At 48.3% G+C, this 17,576-nt stretch overlaps 3 protein-coding genes across 3 annotated transcripts; 1 reads left to right on the forward strand and 2 right to left on the reverse strand.

Moving 5' to 3' along the window:
• Positions 1-1,143: 1,143 nt before the first annotated feature.
• rpl22 (ribosomal protein L22) lies at positions 1,144-3,148 on the reverse strand. The gene is made up of 4 exons (XM_037447985.1): positions 3,008-3,148; positions 2,489-2,599; positions 2,138-2,262; positions 1,144-1,336 (listed from the first exon to the last, which is right to left on the reverse strand). Exons 1-4 carry the CDS (start codon positions 3,017-3,019, stop codon positions 1,192-1,194), a joined length of 393 nt encoding a protein of 130 aa, XP_037303882.1. The 5' UTR covers positions 3,020-3,148; the 3' UTR covers positions 1,144-1,191.
• A 1,235-nt stretch (positions 3,149-4,383) lies between these two features.
• Positions 4,384-17,576, forward strand: rnf207a (ring finger protein 207a). Its single transcript, XM_037447960.2, has 17 exons — positions 4,384-4,600; positions 8,695-8,827; positions 9,025-9,169; positions 9,283-9,364; positions 10,219-10,294; positions 10,624-10,749; positions 11,462-11,508; positions 12,610-12,682; positions 12,804-12,872; positions 12,976-13,044; positions 14,097-14,203; positions 15,396-15,561; positions 15,698-15,883; positions 16,022-16,073; positions 16,158-16,275; positions 16,661-16,753; positions 16,886-17,576. Exons 1-17 carry the CDS (start codon positions 4,410-4,412, stop codon positions 17,034-17,036), a joined length of 1,884 nt encoding a protein of 627 aa, XP_037303857.2. The 5' UTR covers positions 4,384-4,409; the 3' UTR covers positions 17,037-17,576.
• On the reverse strand, positions 6,381-8,093 carry zpr1 (ZPR1 zinc finger). The gene has a single exon (XM_037447961.2). The coding sequence runs from the start codon at positions 7,908-7,910 to the stop codon at positions 6,546-6,548; it is 1,365 nt and encodes a 454-aa protein (XP_037303858.2). The 5' UTR covers positions 7,911-8,093; the 3' UTR covers positions 6,381-6,545.

Below are 17,576 nucleotides of genomic sequence, written 5' to 3' on the forward strand. Positions count from 1 at the left end.
CGTCTTCAAAATCCATGTCGTCTCGTCCCTCGTCTTCATTGCTCAGCGACCCCGGCATCTTTATCTCATCGCCCCCCCGAACCCCTTTTAGGCTGAGAATGCTGGAAGTTAACCCTCCAGACGCCGCAGCCCAGGCTCGTTCTTCACCCAAAAACAAACCGATCCTCACCCACTTACACAGAATAGTACATTTATCCCAATTGTTTATTTGCCAGGAAATATCGGGTTTTCTCTCCACATAAAAAAAAAATATTAAAAAAAAAATGAAAAAGCATGTGCTCTTTTTCCACTGATGTCTATCCAGGTCCTCCAGTCTGAAAAATAAGAAAGACAAAAATGGAACACACATGCCCAGATTGTGACGTCTGGTCTGTTGCCATGACGATGCATCCCATAATTTCACCCACAACTAGTTAGTCATACTCTCTTGGTTACCACTTTAACTAGTATGCGAAAAAAAAGGGGAAAAAAAAAAAAGAGGAAAAAATGAGGAGAGCCCCGCGCGGGGCAGCAGCGCCACGCGGGTAAAGTCCCGCGATGTCAACCGTTTCCTTCCGGGGAAACGGAGACGGGAAAGTTCTGCTGTCTCACGGTGTCCCCACAACCTTTACTCCCGAGGACAAAGGACAGCGCTGCTGTACCGTCCTGGAGGAGGAGGAGGAGGGGGGGGGGCATGGCTTGAGTCCAATTCCAATTTACACTTTAAACATCGCCTTAAGCCCAATGTGTCGTGATGGAGGAGAGCCCTGGCGACCAGTGGTTTACGGTTGTCAAGGTTACCGCAGCTGTAACACTGGATGCTCATCCGGAGCTTCACGTCACGAAGGAGAGGTAGATGCAGAACTGCTAAGTGTCCTGAAGAAAATGCTGCTGTGAAGGTTACGTTTTAAACTATAATCATCAACATTATGCACTATATTATATTAAATTAGTTTGGATTAATTTACCTTTGCATGCAATACAAAACACAAGATTATTTCCTCATCAAATGGTGCAGTACATAAAGTATTCTAATATATGTATGGTTCATTCATAATAAACACAACACACAGAAGCACTCGTGCAGAGACACATGAGCCCTGCTGTGTGTGATGAACTACAAGCTAACTAAAAAGCACATAAAACAAAAGCCAACACAGGTAGTTTTTTTCTCCACTCTATTTTGAAAGTTTATTGAAAGTGGTGTGAAGTTTAATCTTCATCCTCCTCCTCCTCCTCGTCCTGGTTGATCTGGAAGTAGCGCAGCTCGTAGCTCTCCTTGGTGTTGGCCACGACTCGCAGCCAGTCCCTCAGGTTGTTCTTTTTCAGATACTTCTTGGTGAGATACTTCAAGTACCTGCAAGATTTACAACGCAAAAACACCTTGAATCGGCACCAGTTTCCAGGTGTGCATTACGGTCAGACACGACTTTAGACCAGTCTAAGTCTAGCTGCAATGCAACTAAAGCTTCAAGCTAGCCAGATGAGATTTTAGGTATACACACATAAGGTTGTGTTGTGTGTCACATGCAGCATACCCTTTAGGATTGGTTTAAGGAGAGGATGGCACATGTACTAAATGAAAATAGAGTAAATCATATATAAATGGCAAAATCCCCCCCCCCCCCCCCATTGAGTCACCCTCTGGTGGTCGTGTTTCGCGTTCAGACAGAAAGTCTGAAGTCTAATACAGCGTTTATGTATCCGCTTACACTTGAAATACAAAATTAAATTGCTGATGCAAAAATATTTCCTGTGTATTTTAGATTGAGTACATTAACATTTGGAAGCCTTTGAGTCACGCTCTACCATCTATTCAAATAGCGTGACACTCATGTAAAAATGTTTATCTGATCTATTCTTTTAGATGTGCCTGTTTGAAGAATATCTATTAAATAATATTAAATCACTTCAGTCTTCTTTGGGGAGTTTTCACACATGATGCGGATTCTAATTCCTGAGCCACTTTTTACAAGCATCTATTGTCGCGCGTCTGTTTTTTTAATCAAATAGCACCTTTGAGTCACCCCACCGAGCAGAATCGATGAGACATAACAACACAAACGTGAGATGCAAACAAAAACCCACACATGTCAGTCGCTGCACATCATCGCACCGATACCAAGACCAGTGTTGTAGTTGTTGTTGTTTTTTTTACCTCTTTGAGAAGGGAACTTCAGAGTTCACTGCAATTTTACTCTTGCTCCTTTCGATGGACACAACCCCTCCGCCGAGGCTCCCGGCTTTACCGTTCACCTTGATGCGTTCCTGCAGGAACTGTTCCTGTTGGGCGTTGAGGACACACACACACACACACACACACACGATGAGATGCGTACTGACAGGCGACACATTGGGGTCGACATCCGTTTAGTTTCCATTAAAGATGATGGCGGCCTCTGACACCATCTCCCCACCCCCGCCGCCGGATGGATGGATGGCAGCAGTGCTCTGAAAACTCAGGTGTGGCGACCTGCTGATCAACACAAGTCTGCACTGGTCTACTCACAAAGTTGGCAGCGTCCATGATGCCGTCCTCCACGGGGTGAGTGCAGTCCAGGGTGAACTTCAGGATCGTCTTCTTCCTCTTCCCACCAGTCTTCCGGACCACCTGCTTCTTCTGCAACACAGAAATCCAGAGGGTTAGCTACCTAAGCGTGACGTAGTAAAAAAATTAAAAAAAGCTTTTTATAAATAACTCTGATATTATGAAGCATACGTCATACGTGCTAAGCCTGCGTATTCCAGGGGTCTTTGTGTGAAACTATTTAAAAGTAAATACTTTTAAATGCTACGTCAGAACTAAAACCCTTTCCCCGCGATGAAACCCCGCTAGCTAGCTGTTAGCATTACGTTAGCCCAACGTGGCTTAATCCTTCACAGTAAACACAGCTCTAAAGAGGAGCCTCGAACACCCGCGGCTCCCGTGGTGTTGAACGCGGGTTAAATACACGCACGCGAGGGCGAAACACGCGTGGAAATAAATCGCCCGTATGCAGTTTATCGGTGGTTTTCACAAGCTACTCACAATCGGGGCCATGGCTGACACACACACAGCAAAAAGGAAGGAGCGAGGGCGACGCAGGCGCTATAACACCGCGCCGAAAAGTCGATCGCATCGATTACTCTGGGATTGATTAAGAAGAAATGTTGGATTCCAGCCACCGCACATTAGCAAAATCGTTGCTCATTTGTTCTAACTCGATTTTTTTTAAAATAACAAATATTGTTAATACAGCATCATTGGCTGGGGTGGTAACTGTTGACAGAGTTCAGACGTTTATTTAAAATCACAATAATCATTAAGGGAAATACATTCCCTTCTTCAACCCCCCCCCCCCTTCGACTTTTAGATGGCTATGTTAAGTAGGAATATTAAAGAAATGTAAAGCATTTTAGCAAACAAACGTAACGTTATAGTCTGTAACAGATATCAAACAACTTGGCTATCTCCATGACAACAGAGTGAACCTCTTACTCTGGTGAAGAATAAAAGCTTAATAAATCGAGATTATTTGGTCAGAAGTTTATTGTCAAAAGCAGAAAAAGCACTTAAGACTTCAATTCATTGTAATCAATTCTTAGTTGGGCATACAGAAAGTTAAAGAAATTATGTGAAATTCTTAATAAAAAGAAAACTTGGAAAAAAAGTGAAATTTGATCAAATAGTTTCTCATATACTATATGCTCTTGAATTTGAAATGGATCAGAAATATTTTATAATGTTGAAATGTACACGTGTCTGTGCATCAATGAAACACAGGTTTGACAAAGGGTTGAATGACATCAGCTCTTTGTGACGAGAGGAAAGTATTCCTTGTTCAGGGTTAAATGTTTGCATTCCACCACCTTTCCCTCCGGTCACTCCGCCTCGGAGATCAAGCCGTAACGACACAAGTGTGACTTTACAAATGGGACCACTGTATTTTTAATCTCCAGGCCACAGTGATATTAAATGTCCCTTGAGCTCTTTGGCAACGCCCCGGAGGGAGGGGGGGGGGGGCGGCCTGAGCTGCCTGAGCGGCGCAGGGACCCCCGGGAGCCTACTATCGAAGGGTTTCTGCATCGCTGTCATTCCCGCAAGGGGGGGGGGGAGCTGCAGCCACAGAAAGGTAAAAGCAGTCGCTCTGTGGGCCGTCTGCAGGCCGCGCCGTCTGCGTCGACAGCGGCACGTGTCGGCCTCGGTGTCTAGTGGACGTTCTCGGGGTCGTGTGTCGTCACACATCGGAAGAGGTAAGAGACAAAGGTAGAAGAAGCTTTTTTTTTTTTTTTTTTTTTACTTCAAACAATAGCTGGCAGACCGGATCAAAGAGGTGTGTAACACAGTCAGCTTCGCCTCCCTCACAGTAACTGGGACGTTTTGTTGTTTCGTGATACATGGTCGAGTGACGGCGACCACGCTGTCGTTGTTCACTCCCTTTCCCTGCAAGATGGCTGGAGAAATCTTCAGCAGCTCGGACCACCTGTGCGGCGTGGACCGCACCGATGTCCACCCCCTGGTGTGTCCCCTGTGCCACGAGCAGTACCAGTCCCCGTGTCTGCTGGACTGCTACCACATCTTCTGTGCCCGCTGCCTGCGAGGTCGGACCAGGGACGGCCGCCTCAGCTGCCCCCTCTGTGGGTAAGAGACGCCACTGAGAGGACGATTAAGGTCTATTCAGGCTCGCTTTTATCTAAAGATGTTTTTTTTTTCATTTTGGCCACAACCACATAGGACATTTTTTCCTGAATATATTCACATTGGAATAGAAAATACACCCCTCTGCCTAAGCATGGATATCATACGTATGATAAAACCCCCAAACAACATTTAATATGTAACAATAAAGAGGTTGATGAGGAGAGAGCCTCCCGTTGGATCTGGTTTAGGTTTTGAGGGGCCTGCTGACCCGTTACCAGAGCGGTCCAGAGGGGATCTGAGCAGCTGCAGGGTCACCGAGGTCTGTGATTTAGTCAGAGAGCTCCAAGTTCCTCTAAGCAAACACAGCATGCTGGTATTTGGCACCGGGGAAGGCGGCTTAGGGCAATCAAAAGCAGCCACATGATATCAATCCATTCCATGGAAGCACTCGTGGTCACCAGTCACCTTCAGGTCTGCAGGACTGACTTTCACTTCATCAAAGCCCACGCGGATGAACAGAAGAGGACCTCTGCTGCAGCCTTTTTCTACTGCGTGAGATACAACTTCACCCACATTCTTTTAGTTTCCTCTCGTGTGCGAATGCGGCGAGTCAAAGGGCGAAGAGCCTCAATGGCGGCGCATTACCCTCAGCTACTCGTGTCCCGGAGATACAGTTTCACTACTTGACGGTTGGTCCCATTTGTTTGCAGTGGCCGCCATATTTGATGTGCACAACGAGAAAACATGCAATCAACGGGTAATCAGTACACACACTGCACAGCAATACTTGTAAAGTACCACAACTGAGTAGGAAAAACTCCTGTTGGCATCCCCAGGCTTTATGTTTGAATTCGTCGGTTTGAATCAAACAGATTTATTAAATTAGCTACAAACTCAACCCCAGGCGGCTGCCACATCCAAGACTGAGAGCTAGTTGATGTGAACCTGTGCTGAGGTAGTTAATGTGTACCAGTCAGCTGTTCAAGTCAAGGGACAATCATTGTTTCTCTTTGGAAACAACCACGTGAGCAGAGAGCCGGCGTGCTCAGGCGGCTCCTGTTTCCATCAGCGGTCGGCCGACAGCTGCTCGCTCAAGCAGCGTGTAATCTAGGAATTCTCTCCTCCACTATTAGTAGAACACAATAGATCCCCGTTTCTATGAAAACCAGATAAAACAAGCACAGCAGACAGAGCTGGGGGGAACTGCATTGTGGGTAAATCCCACCGGTCACGGCTTCTGACGGTAAAGTCATATTCTATTAATGTGTGTATGAGTTACTTTAATTCATCCATCATGATCAAATGAGTTGGCTATTTAATGAGAAACCCTTTCCAAAAAAATAAAATTATAATGTTGGGATTTGAATTGCAGGAAGGATCAAAGGATGAGAGATGATTCCTTCTGGTGAATAAAAAAAACGATCAATTAATTAACTAGGTTGCATTACAGCAATCATTTACAATTGTACTCAGATCTTTACAAACCTTCCTTTTAAATCTGTAGAAAGCATCTAGACTTTAATCCAAATCCACCATCCGGTGTTCATTGTGATGCAAATCTCAGAAATCCCTTAGATTAATTCCAACGATAAATTATAACCGGTCCATCTTTTCACCGTGTGCCAATCCGAAGAGAAGAGATAAACTATCAATTAAGATAACACTTCATTTAGGTGTGTATTAAAATGGGATTTTGTCACAGTGAGGTTTTAAAGCCTTTAAATCAGATAACAGAGCGCCATCTTCTGGAATGTCACAAGAAATGCACCAAACAAAGAGATTAAGGTTGCATCTTTAATGACAGCTGCATTTAGACAACTTAGAATTCCATTTGCCGACAAATACACTGTTGGAGACAACCATCCACGCAGGGTTTAACTTAAAAGTTCTGTTAATGGTAGAAACAAAATGAAGCGATGTCATTACACCGAGAGTTCTGACTCATTTAGTGCTTTCCGGTGCCGCTGCCACTCGGCTCTTCCTCCTGGTACCCCTCGGTCTTCATGTCGTTCAGACCCAGGTCCTCGTTCTGCTCAAACGTGCGGGTGTACTTCTCGGTCGTGAGCTCGGGGTCCGGATCCGGCGCGTACACGTTCTGCACGTAGCTGTTCCCCGTCGGGTCGTCCAGGACCACGTGGACCTCCATCTCGCCGGCCATGATCCTGTCGATCTTCTCTCCGAACGCGTGCAGCTTCTCCACCCGATCCGAGACGCCGCTGTCGCCGCAAATGAAGGGGTTCTTGGAGACGACCAGGTTCTTGATGTCCGTCAGCAGCCCCTCCAGGGTGGTGAACTTCCCCCCCACGGCGGCCATGCCCAGCTCGAACTCCAGCTCCGGGATGCCGATGCCGCACGTCTCCGACTTCAGCACGTCCCGGGTCATGTCGGACACGTCGGTGACCCGCAGTGTGATCCTGGTGCCCATCTCCTCCGTGGCCCCGCCGGATTTCACCTCGTTGGTGCGATGGCCGCAGCTGTCGCAGTTGGTGGCCATGATGATGACCTCCTTGAAGTGGGGGATCTGGACGAGCTTCATGTTGGTGGAGGCCGGCGCGTTGCACTCGGGGCAGTTGGTGTTGAAGGCCAGAACCTCGCCCCGCATGGTGTCCAGGTCGCCGCCGGCCGGCTCCTCCTCTTCGTCGTCGTCGCCGTCGGCCCGCAACCCGAGCTGGATGTCGTGCTGGACCGTCCTCTTGAAGTGGGTCACGGCGAGGGCCTCGTCTCTCTGAGGCGCCATGGGGTTTTCCACAAAACTGTTGCCGGAGGGATCCTCGATCACCAGCGTGAACCCGTCTTCCACCTCCTTCAACTTCCTCAGCTTCTGGATGAACCCGTCGATCTTCTCTGCCACCTCGGGGTCCTTGAGGCGCCGGGCCGGCTGCTCCTGCTCCAGGCCGGTGGCGGCCCGGTCCAAGAGGCCCTCGATGGTGGAAAGGGCACCTTTCTGGGTGAAGGGGGGGATTTCAAAATCCAGCTCGGGTATCTTGGTGGTCGCGCTGTCCGCCTTCACCACCTCCCTGTTCAAGTCCTCTTTCGTTCTGACTTTCAACGTGTAACAAACGCCCTGGTCCTGTATCCGGCCCGCGGACTGGATCTCGGTGTTGGACCAGTTGCAGTTGTCGCAGTTGAACGAGCTGACGATGACTTCTTTGAAGAAGGGTATTTTGGTGAGGAGCAGACGCGTCATACCGTTCAGGTGGCAGTTCATACACATACTCTCCAGCTCGGTGGGCTGCCAGTCTTCGCCGTCGGCGCCGATATCCTTGAATAGGTTCTCGCCGCGGACATTTTCCTCCGAAATAACGGACATTTTCCCCGCGTTTAACACGTTTACTCTCGGCGGACAAACTTGTTCACTGGCGCATCCGTCGGTCTCTCGGAGGAGTGACTTGCTGGAACTTTCCCTGCGACCAACCACCGAGCCTCGTACGCACGATGGATGTAGTGCGCACCTTGTTGCTTAGCTTCTTCCGCATTCTCTTCTTCTACGGTGACGGCGTCTTCAGGCTCACTTCCGCCCCCTGAGGCGCGGATGCGTTACTGCAGAGCACTTTCCGCAGCAAACAGGGCCATCAAAACGGGTGTTAAAGTCATTTTTAGTACTATTTTTTGTAAACAGTAAGAAGTTATTTATGTCATTATTTAATGTCCAGATTTGAATCGTTAATTTAAACAATTCTGCTTCTTTTTAGAGCATCATACATTTTTTTAACCTTTAAATGAGCCATAAATAAGTTGTTGTTTAAGGGTTTTACTGGAATATATGTAGTTTGTATTGTAGTTTATATTGTAGTTTTGCTGCACATTGTTGCTGACTTGTTTTAGGACACAGCTTAGAAATAGTTTGAGTTACATGATAATAATCTATAAAACATTTGCAATTTCAATAACCCATATATAACAATAACAAATATGTAAATGTTATTTAAAAAGTTTAACTATGAGCACTTTTCAAAGTAAATCAGATGTCTGAGTGGGCAGAAAAAGCTAACAGCTAACCGCTGTTACACAACCTTAAAGAATAACCCTCGAACTAGACCGGTGATGAATGTCATGATTTCATCAGGTTGCATAAATGTCTCTCTTTGCCACAGGTACACATCGATTTTAAAAGGGAATAGCTTGCTCCCTCCAGAGGACCGCCTGCTCAGGTTCCTGGTGGACAGCAATGCGGATGCTGAGGAGACAGTGAAGTGTGCCAACTGCGACCAGGAGAGTAACCACAAGGTGAGAATTTATATTCAGGTGAAGGTCACCATGAACAGAGGCATCACAAATAAGAAATACACTCTTATTGCAAAAGTTTGATTTGTCATTCACTTTTGATATATTAAGTATAGCTTGAAGACAGGTGTGTTTTTTCACGTACCGACATGGACTCGTAGCATCATCCTGTGCTCTCACTTTCCATTTGGTGCGGTCAGGACGCCGTGGGGATGTGCTTCTGCAACACCTGCAGCCAGCCGCTGTGCGGCGCCTGCAGGGAGTCCACTCACAAGGCCAGGATGTTTTCCCACCACGAGATCGTATCGCTCGCCAAACGCTCCCAGGCCAAACACAGGATGTGCTGTGAGTGCCACCTGTAGCCGACAGAGGAGCCAAAGCAGTGTGAAAGATGTCAACACTTAGTGGTAGGTGTTGATCAGCCGACTGATCGGGAGGGTTTTTCTTTGTCACCACAGCGGTCCACGAGGAGCCCTACATCCTGTTCTCCACAGAGAGTACGTCCATGCTGTGCATCAAGTGCTTCAGAGACATGCAAGTGTGAGTGAAACCTCTTTCATCCTCTGTTTTGTGTTTGTTGTGTCACGGTTTGGGTTCATGTCTCGTCTTATTTTGTAGTTTCATGGGTCTTGTGTCCATTCGCTTGGATTCACTTCCTGCCTCGTCATTCCCTGTGATTGTCGGCCAATGTCCATGATTGTTTCCACCTGTGTACAATCGCTTTGAAATCACTTTCAATCACTTTCACTGTGTATTTAAGCCATGTGTGTCACGTTCCTTAAATAATGAGTGCAGGCTTGGCCCACGTTTTCAAACATTTTCCTGTTTTAGACGCCCTATTGTGAAGGGTTTTCTCCACATATTGCTGGAATAATCGCCCCTATTAAAGTGATTCAAAATTTTCCCGATAAAGGAGCAATAGAGAAACAAAGAAGGTAAAAGATGAGAGAGGAACGACGGAGGCTTAGTCTCACGATAAGACCTTCAGAGGATTGGAAGTTGTTATAAAGAGGGCCATCAAACGTGATTCCTTCTGTTCCTGCAGGAACACGCAGTGCTCATGACTCCTCACATAACACTGTTTGCAGAGAGCCAGCCCAGAGCTTCGTTCAACACTGAAAAAAGCAAAGCCTTTTATTTTGAAAAATGTCTCCCCAAAAACCCATCGGGCCCTGGAGCTTTGTCACTTTGCATATCTTTGATAGCTGCTGTTACTTCTGCCAAGCTCAGCGGGGGAGTCCGGAGCCTCAGAAGCTCCGCGGGTCCGAGGTGGGAGGGGGGGGGGGGCCTGGAGGTTTTTTGAAGAAATGGGGTCACGGCGGCGTCGTTGGCGCTCTCTTCTCCGCCGTGATCCTGGGGTGTTGTTTGTTTGTTTGTTTGTTTGTTCACGGCAGGGAGAGCCGGACTCACTGCATCGACATCGAGACGGCTCACGCGAAGGGGTGCGAGATGCTGGACCGGGCCGTGCTGGTGAGGGGAACCGCGTCTGCTCATCGACACGCGCTGTGGTGCAGGCTCATTACGACCCAACACATAAACGTGCAACCTGAGCCGTATTTTTCTGGGGATATTTTGAGCTCTGCTGAATTCATCCGGGGTCAAATGCAATTACGTTTGTAACACAGCTAGTGCCAGTTTTGCACCACTGCTTGTTTATACGGAGTTGTCTCTTTGGGGGGAAGGGGGCTCTCTCTCAAAAATAGTGCTTCTGGTGTAATGAGCTGAGATGAGCCCAATGTGTGGCACCGCGTCGGTGGCTTTTGATTGACAGCCTCCTCCTCCTCCTCGTCCGTCCGCAGGCGGTGAAGGAGCTGCAGACCTCGGCCGGGGAGGCGATCGATCTGCTGAGGGCGATGATCGGAGAAGTGTGTCTGAATGTGGAGGAGGAAGAGCGGGCCATCTGCTCTCTGTTCAACAGCCTGCAGGTCAGAGGTGAAGGATTTGTTTTGCTTTTTGTCCCCCGACGACTCGATGGAAAGAAGAACTGCTCCCGTTAAACCCGCCCCGTTCCCAAAGTTATGTTAAATATAACAAATGGTTGAAAATCAACCTGTTTTTCACTTGATTGTACTGCTTGTGGTGATCTTATACTTATACTATGTTTATTCTTTGGGCACATGGGATGACTTTGTTGTCCTCAAATAAATAATTAAATATATATATACATATGGAGTAAATTGCATAATCTCAAACACAGTCGAAAATGAATCCAGAAGTGGTATCCAAACGTAGGATTTAAATATCTCGCTCTTGGCCACTGGATGTCTCTGTTGACCTATGTGTGGCGAAGGAGTGTGGAGTCTTTGCGTTATTACATTACATTACATTGCATCACGTGTCATTTAGCTGCTTTTATCCAAAGAGACTTACAATAAGTGCATTTCCACCGTAGAGACACAAACTCAGAAGAACAAGTAACAAGAAAGTGCAATTTTCGTCAAATAAGCGGTTTTAAAACATGTTTTTAGATAAAGTTCCATTAAAAGTACAATTGAAGTGCTACGATTTGTTAGTGTTTTGGTATATAGTGTTAAGGTAGAGTGTAAAGATGATGGGTTGAGCATCGGAGAGCTCAAGGCCACTTGTACAGCGGCGCGATGAATAAAAGGCTCGGTTTCCTCTGTTCTCTCTTGACAGGAAAAACTAGCCGAGAGGAAGAAGATTCTGCTGAAAGCAGCTCAGAGGTAAAACTGCAACATCAGATTAGAAGGTTTTGTGCTCTTCTTGCCTTGAAGCTCGGGACCCGACTTTGACCTAATTGAGTGCTATTATCCAGCTGTCAGCGGGTCGCCTGATGGTTTCTCCATTGGGTCCTGCTGCTTTGTACAGTGACAGATAGCAGCAGCCTGTTTGCCTGTGAATAATGTCAGCTAACATATTTTCGGTGGGATTACAGATTTTAAAGCCGCTGGTTGCACATGGGGCCTCGATCCGCTCAATGAAAACAAAGCTGACTTTAAAGAGTCGGGATGCAAATACACCCTATTTACAATATAGACGTTCTCAAGTCCCTAAAATCCGCTGCCGCCGCCGCTTCGCTTTGAACAACCACAGAGCTCCTTCAGCGTCCGGTGTCCCGGTGCACGAGGGGCGCGGCGTCACGTGACCAAACGCAAAGTGATGCAAGTCAAGAGATGACTTTGCAAAGATTCATTCATTGTCCATTCGTCATCATTAACTGGACCTTAAACGATGACAATGGCACAGCGTCCCCACAGCCACCATTAAGGGGGAAAGATTGGACTTAATGTCATCCAAGGTTTGCAACTGATGTCTTTCAAATCAAATCAAATCATACCATGGACCAAGAAGGATTATTCAGTTAATAACACAGTTAATAAAGCAACACTCCCCATTTTCCCCCAATTCCAGATGGGAAAAAAAAAGGAAAAACCTGAATGATATCGGAGCACTTTTCCCTCTCAGCGCGGCCTCCGTCTGTACCTGAGATTGAATGAGGACAATTTAGTCCATGTGAGTGAGTGAGTGTCTCCGGTTGCACTCCGTGGGGATCTCTAATGAGATTTTTCGTGTCCTCCCTCTCTCTCTCTCTCTCTCTCTCTCTCTCTCTCTCTCTCTCTCTCTCCGCTGCCTGGAAGCCGTCCAGCGTCTGGGGCTCCCGGAAGAGTGTTGAAGGCTATTTATGTCGGGCTTTGTGCGTCCGCCTGCGCGTGTGTGTGTGCGCACACAGAGAAGAGTGATAGATCAGCTCCTGGAAATATGGAGTGTGTTGTTTGGTGTGTGCCGTTACACGTGTGTGTGTGTGTGTGTGTGTGTATTTGCAGTCAACATGAGGAGAAGGAGAAAGCTCTGAGGGAGCAGCTCTCGCACCTTACTGCGCTCTTACCAACCCTCCAGGTAGAGTAAGTGCACCTGAAAATGAGCATATCCCAGTTGGCTCTGTTTTTAAAGGAGAAGTGGAACTGGAGTCCCCCGCCGTCGGCGTTTTGAAATCTGAAGCCTCCTGATGTTTTTTCAGGTGCACCTCGTCACCTGCTCGGCCTTCCTCGGCTCGGCCAACAAGTTTGAGTTCTTGGACATGGGCTACGTGAGTGTGAAAGCATTCATTTGTGTCATACGCGGTGGTAGATAAACCGCCGCCAAGACGAAGCGCGTCTCACTCGTGTGTTTTTTTTTCTTCTGTCACACAGCAACTGATGGAGCGGCTGAAGAGGATCGTGAAGCTCCCCCACCGGCTGAGACCCGCTCAGAGCAGCAAAGTGAGCGCCGCTTCTCTCACTGGTTTCTTTCTGCGTCCTGGGAGCTGCCGTCATTCCTTCATGTGTTCATCGGGTGACACGAGTGGATCAAAGAAAACCCCTCAAAAGCTTGTGAAACGTGTTCGCAGATCAACAAACCAGATCGACTACTACAAGAGGAAAGCGCTTGTCCAGCCGACCTTCATCAAGAATAACAGCGAGTCAACCTGAAGGAGAGATTCTCGGTGGAAATTGGCGGTTTTGTGTGGCAGATTTCACACACCATCGGTTGCCAGGTTGCTATTGACAACCATTTAGAGAAATTGGCAACCGAATCTTGGCCCAACCTCTTTTTAACCTCGTAAATATGTGCACTCCTATAACGCATGTCGTCTTTTTTTTGTAGTTTTATTTCAGCGCTTAACGAGCGTTTAGCAGGCTTCTGGGGAGACGACGTTACCGGCAAGTTATAATAAATGTAAGATAAGTTAAACCCATCGCTATCGCATCGGTAAATAGAGCTGAAACATACAAAATGGATGAAGGCCACAACATTGATGAAATACATCCTACCATTTTAATACTAAACGCTGCACCGAAATGTCACAAACTGAGTCAGAATAATTAGAAGTAAGACGTGACTGGAGCTGCGTTGGGAACAAGTGAAGAGATTTTGGGAGACGTGGGTGGTGATGGTGGAGTGTTTTGATATTTTAGTTTTAGTAGGTTTTAATGTGCAGTTCTTAATGCTTTATGCTTTATGGTTTAATGTGTGTTTGCCTGTGTTTTTTCCTTTTTCATTCGTGCACTTTGCTTTTAAATGATGATGAGGATAATAATGATGATGGCGATTGTTATGTTTCAAATGTTGCTAGTTCTGCTATTTGTATTTACACATTGTGGGGTTGACTTTAGAGTAATGGAGTTTAATTATCCACTCCTGTAATTTGTAAACGCGAATCTTATTTTCCTGACTTTTCTTTTTCAATTAATTTAACTAATTTAATTAATTTAAAAAAGCGAGATAATTGCATAAATGCATGCGTTTGACTAAGTGAGCTCTTCCTCGTCAGATCAACACCGACTACAGGAGTGAGTTCGCCCGCTGCCTGGAGGCCTCGCTGCTGCACGGCCAGCGCCGCCCTGCTTCTGTGGTCGGATCTCTGAGCGTCGCGGCGAGGTGAGATCGGGTGAGGTGAGATCGGGGGGGGGGGCGCCGCGTCACCACATCCCGTTTTAGCCGGAGCTCCTTGGATGAAGATGTCTGGAGCTGAATCACTGACCCGTTGTTTCCACATCAGTGTCCCCTCCCAACTGTCCACAGGTCCTTTTAAGCCCACCCGCCAATGCCAACATACTAACAACCTGCTCGTCAGTGCGAGATGCAAAGTGGGCCAGGCTCCCGGGGGGGGACACTATTTTTATCGTGATTTCACAGAACTCTCTGGAAATTGGCACGTAGGATCTGCTGGCCCACTTTGTTCCCAGCCGCCGATGGGCGGGGGGGGGGGGGGTGTCAGAGGGTGGATGTGTCGAGGGTCACATGCGTAGGACAGAGAGAGGGAGATACACGGCGGAGACGGGTCCTCTGTTGCATCAGCAGTGAGCAAGAAGGAAGCAGTGAGGTCCGGCCAGACTGCAGGTACATTTATAAGTATATTTTCCAGTTTATTGTCTAGTATTGAGTTTCCTGAGTACTTCAACCCGCTGTCTGGGAAAAAAAAAACCTTCCTCTAATTGTAAGCCGCTAATACAGGATGCGAAACTGGGCGTGGGTTTGGTGGACGTCCCCCGTTTGAATCATCCCTCCCCACAACAGAAGGGAAGTTGCTGGGCCGTGTTCTCTCATGAAACTGATGCTGCGCCATTGGCCGTATCTTTAATTAGTAAGTGTTGGGGACACAGCCTGGAGGCTCAGGCGGGCTTTCTGTCTCGGCGTGAGAGGATGTTCTCGCGCTGAGGGTTCTGCGGAGTGGCTGCAGGGGACGTGAAGCCAGGCCCACCGTCCCGTGGACCCCGGATGGATATATAGACGGGTAGATGTTTGTGTGTAGTTTGGAAGGGTTTAATCCCAGACTGAACACAGTGATAGAAAGCTGTGGGAGCTTGCAACCAGGAAACCGAATACTGAGAATATTGCACCGGGTTCCGAGTGTGTTGAGTAGTGCAAGCTGTGCATGTACAATATTTATGTCATTTATACAGAGTCAGAACAGAGCTGCTCAATTATAGGGTGCAATAAATGTAAGATGAGGTTTTATTCCCGCGGTGGACCAGGAGACCGGGGGCCCGAGACGTATTGAATGTTTCATGCGGTTATTAAAAAACACACATTCCTGGTTCTCGCCCCCCCTTCCCTCCCCCCGCCTCAGGCACCAGTCCCCGCTCCGCTCCCCGTCCCTCAGCGAGATGCCCCCGGGCCCTGTGTGCGGTCGAAGGCCCGCCTGTCGCCGCAATGTCTGCACCAAGGTGCTCCTGGCCGAGGGGAGGGAAACCCCCTTCACCGAGCACTGCCGCAGCTACGAGAGCAGCTACAGGGTGAGTCCCCCCCCCCCCCCCCCCCCCACCTTCAGTTCAAGCACCTTTTACACTGTTCCTAATGAGAGGCTAGTGATTGGTTGAAGCTCCTGAAGCACAGAGCACTGGGTGTGTGTGTGTGTTTGTGTGTTTGTAGACCCTCCAGACGGAGATTCAGAACCTGAAGGACCAGGTGCAGGAGCTGCACCGAGATCTGACCAAGCACCACTCCATCATCAACACGGGTCGAATGGGGGAGATCGTGGACCGGTCGCTGCGCATCGACAGCCGGATAGCTTCCCAGCACTCCGCCGTGGAGACCGTGAGGGTCACGTTCGAGGAGGTGCGTCGAGCGCTGCCTCCGCGGTGACCTTTTTGAGTCTGTGGTCCGATCGTTGGTCCTCGGCCCGTAGCTCTAGCTGCATACTAACAAGAGCCTGAGACAAGACAGCAGATTTATCTCCCCACGTTCTCCTCACAGATCTGGGACGAGACCTTCCAGAGGGTCACCAATGAGCAGGAGATCTACGAAGGTCTGTCCCCTGAATTTAAAATGAGTCACCCAGACGTTTTTTTTTTTTAAATCTCTGCCTCGCCGCTACAATCTTCCCTTTCAGCGCAGCTTCACGACCTGATGCAGCTGAAGCAGGAGAACTCCTACCTGACCACCATCACCCGACAGATCAGCCCCTACATCCTGTCCATCGCCAAAGTCAAAGAGAGACTCGAGCCCAGGTGCTGTATTCAGAGGACAGATTTCTGTACATCCTTTTATGTGTTTGTCATCGAAGCCACTGACCGGCCACCTTCTTTTGACGCGTCTTCATGAAAAGCCATTGACACTGAAACAGAGTCAAACATTGAAGGGTAAAGATTAGTATGTTAACGCATTGTCAGAAAATCCCCAAAACAACAGTGGATTATTTACTCCTTTTCTCTCTGTAGTTTATTCAGAGAGAGAGAGAGAGAGAGAGAGAGAGACCCCCCCCCCCCAATCGGGTCACATGTTCCTTCTGTACCAGCTACACACACACACATAAACACACACACACGCTGCGGTTTATCACCGACCTGCCGCAATAAATACTCACATCACTGATTATAAAACGCACTTCTTCAGGTTTCAGGAGCCTTCCGATCGCCACGACGACCGCACAGAAACGATGATGAAAATCTACGGCGGCGGCGCGAAGGCCGCAGGCGGCGAGGACAGGTAGTGGCTGTGGACGTGAAGATGTCCTCTCGGCTTCGGGTTCAGCAGGATCGGCGCTGTGCGACAGACGACCTTTTCAAAAACACGACGAGTCGAGCCCCTCGTTTGTTTGTTTTTTTTCCCTCTCGACAGCGACGACCAGGTCTGCGTGGACCTGGACCCAGACGGACCCAAGAACCCCCCCCTCCCGCCGCCCGCCGGTCCTCGGGCCCGGGGACGGCCCGCTCAAGACCGGGCGCCCGCTCAGGCCGAGGGTCGCCGCGGCGACGGCCAGCCGCGATGAGAGACGCGAGACGCCTTCGTGGGACTTCTGTGTCCGGGCCTCGACCTCCTCGTCTGTGAGGAGGCTCTTCGTGACCTTTGCTCCGAGGGGAGACCTCGCATGGCGCCGACCGCAAAGAGGTCAAAGACGCTCAGAGGACAAAGATAGCGAGGAATCATTTTAGTGTTATTCACCATACGGAACAGAAGGAATATCCTTTTGATCTTTTTGTTGAAATGATTTTAGTGTGTGTGTGTGTGTGTGTGTGTGTGATTTGTTTTTTGCATAATCTTTTCTTTGCATGAAGCATTTTTTCGTGTGGCGGGGGGCGGGGGGGGGGGCTGATGATGGATGGCCGCCAAAGTCTGACTCCCCAAAAGATTGTTGAATCGGTGCGACAGCACAGATGGAACACTGCGAATGCAACTGTGTGTGTGTGTGTGTGTGTGTGTGTGTGTCAGTGTGGGTCACATGTTGGCGTGTGTCATTTCCCGGATGGTGTCTGCAGTTGGATTTTTTTTTTTTTTCAACATCTCAATGCAGTGTGTGTATGGAGCTGCC

This window comes from Pungitius pungitius, chromosome 8, assembly GCF_949316345.1.
Source record: "Pungitius pungitius chromosome 8, fPunPun2.1, whole genome shotgun sequence".
Lineage (NCBI taxonomy): Eukaryota > Metazoa > Chordata > Actinopteri > Perciformes > Gasterosteidae > Pungitius > Pungitius pungitius.

Coding starts and splice junctions, on each gene's coding strand:
- rpl22 (XM_037447985.1), bottom strand. Junction 2,263..2,488: donor TCATGGACGCTGCCAACTTT/GTGAGTAGACCA, acceptor AACGCCCAACAG/GAACAGTTCCTGCAGGAACG. Junction 1,337..2,137: donor GAAGTTCCCTTCTCAAAGAG/GTAAAAAAAACA, acceptor TAAATCTTGCAG/GTACTTGAAGTATCTCACCA.
- rnf207a (XM_037447960.2), top strand. CDS start 4,410: ATGGCTGGAGAAATCTTCAGCAGCTCGGACCACCTGTGCGGCGTGGAC. Junction 8,828..9,024: donor ACCAGGAGAGTAACCACAAG/GTGAGAATTTAT, acceptor TGGTGCGGTCAG/GACGCCGTGGGGATGTGCTT. Junction 15,562..15,697: donor GCTACGAGAGCAGCTACAGG/GTGAGTCCCCCC, acceptor GTGTGTTTGTAG/ACCCTCCAGACGGAGATTCA.
- zpr1 (XM_037447961.2), bottom strand. CDS start 7,910: ATGTCCGTTATTTCGGAGGAAAATGTCCGCGGCGAGAACCTATTCAAG.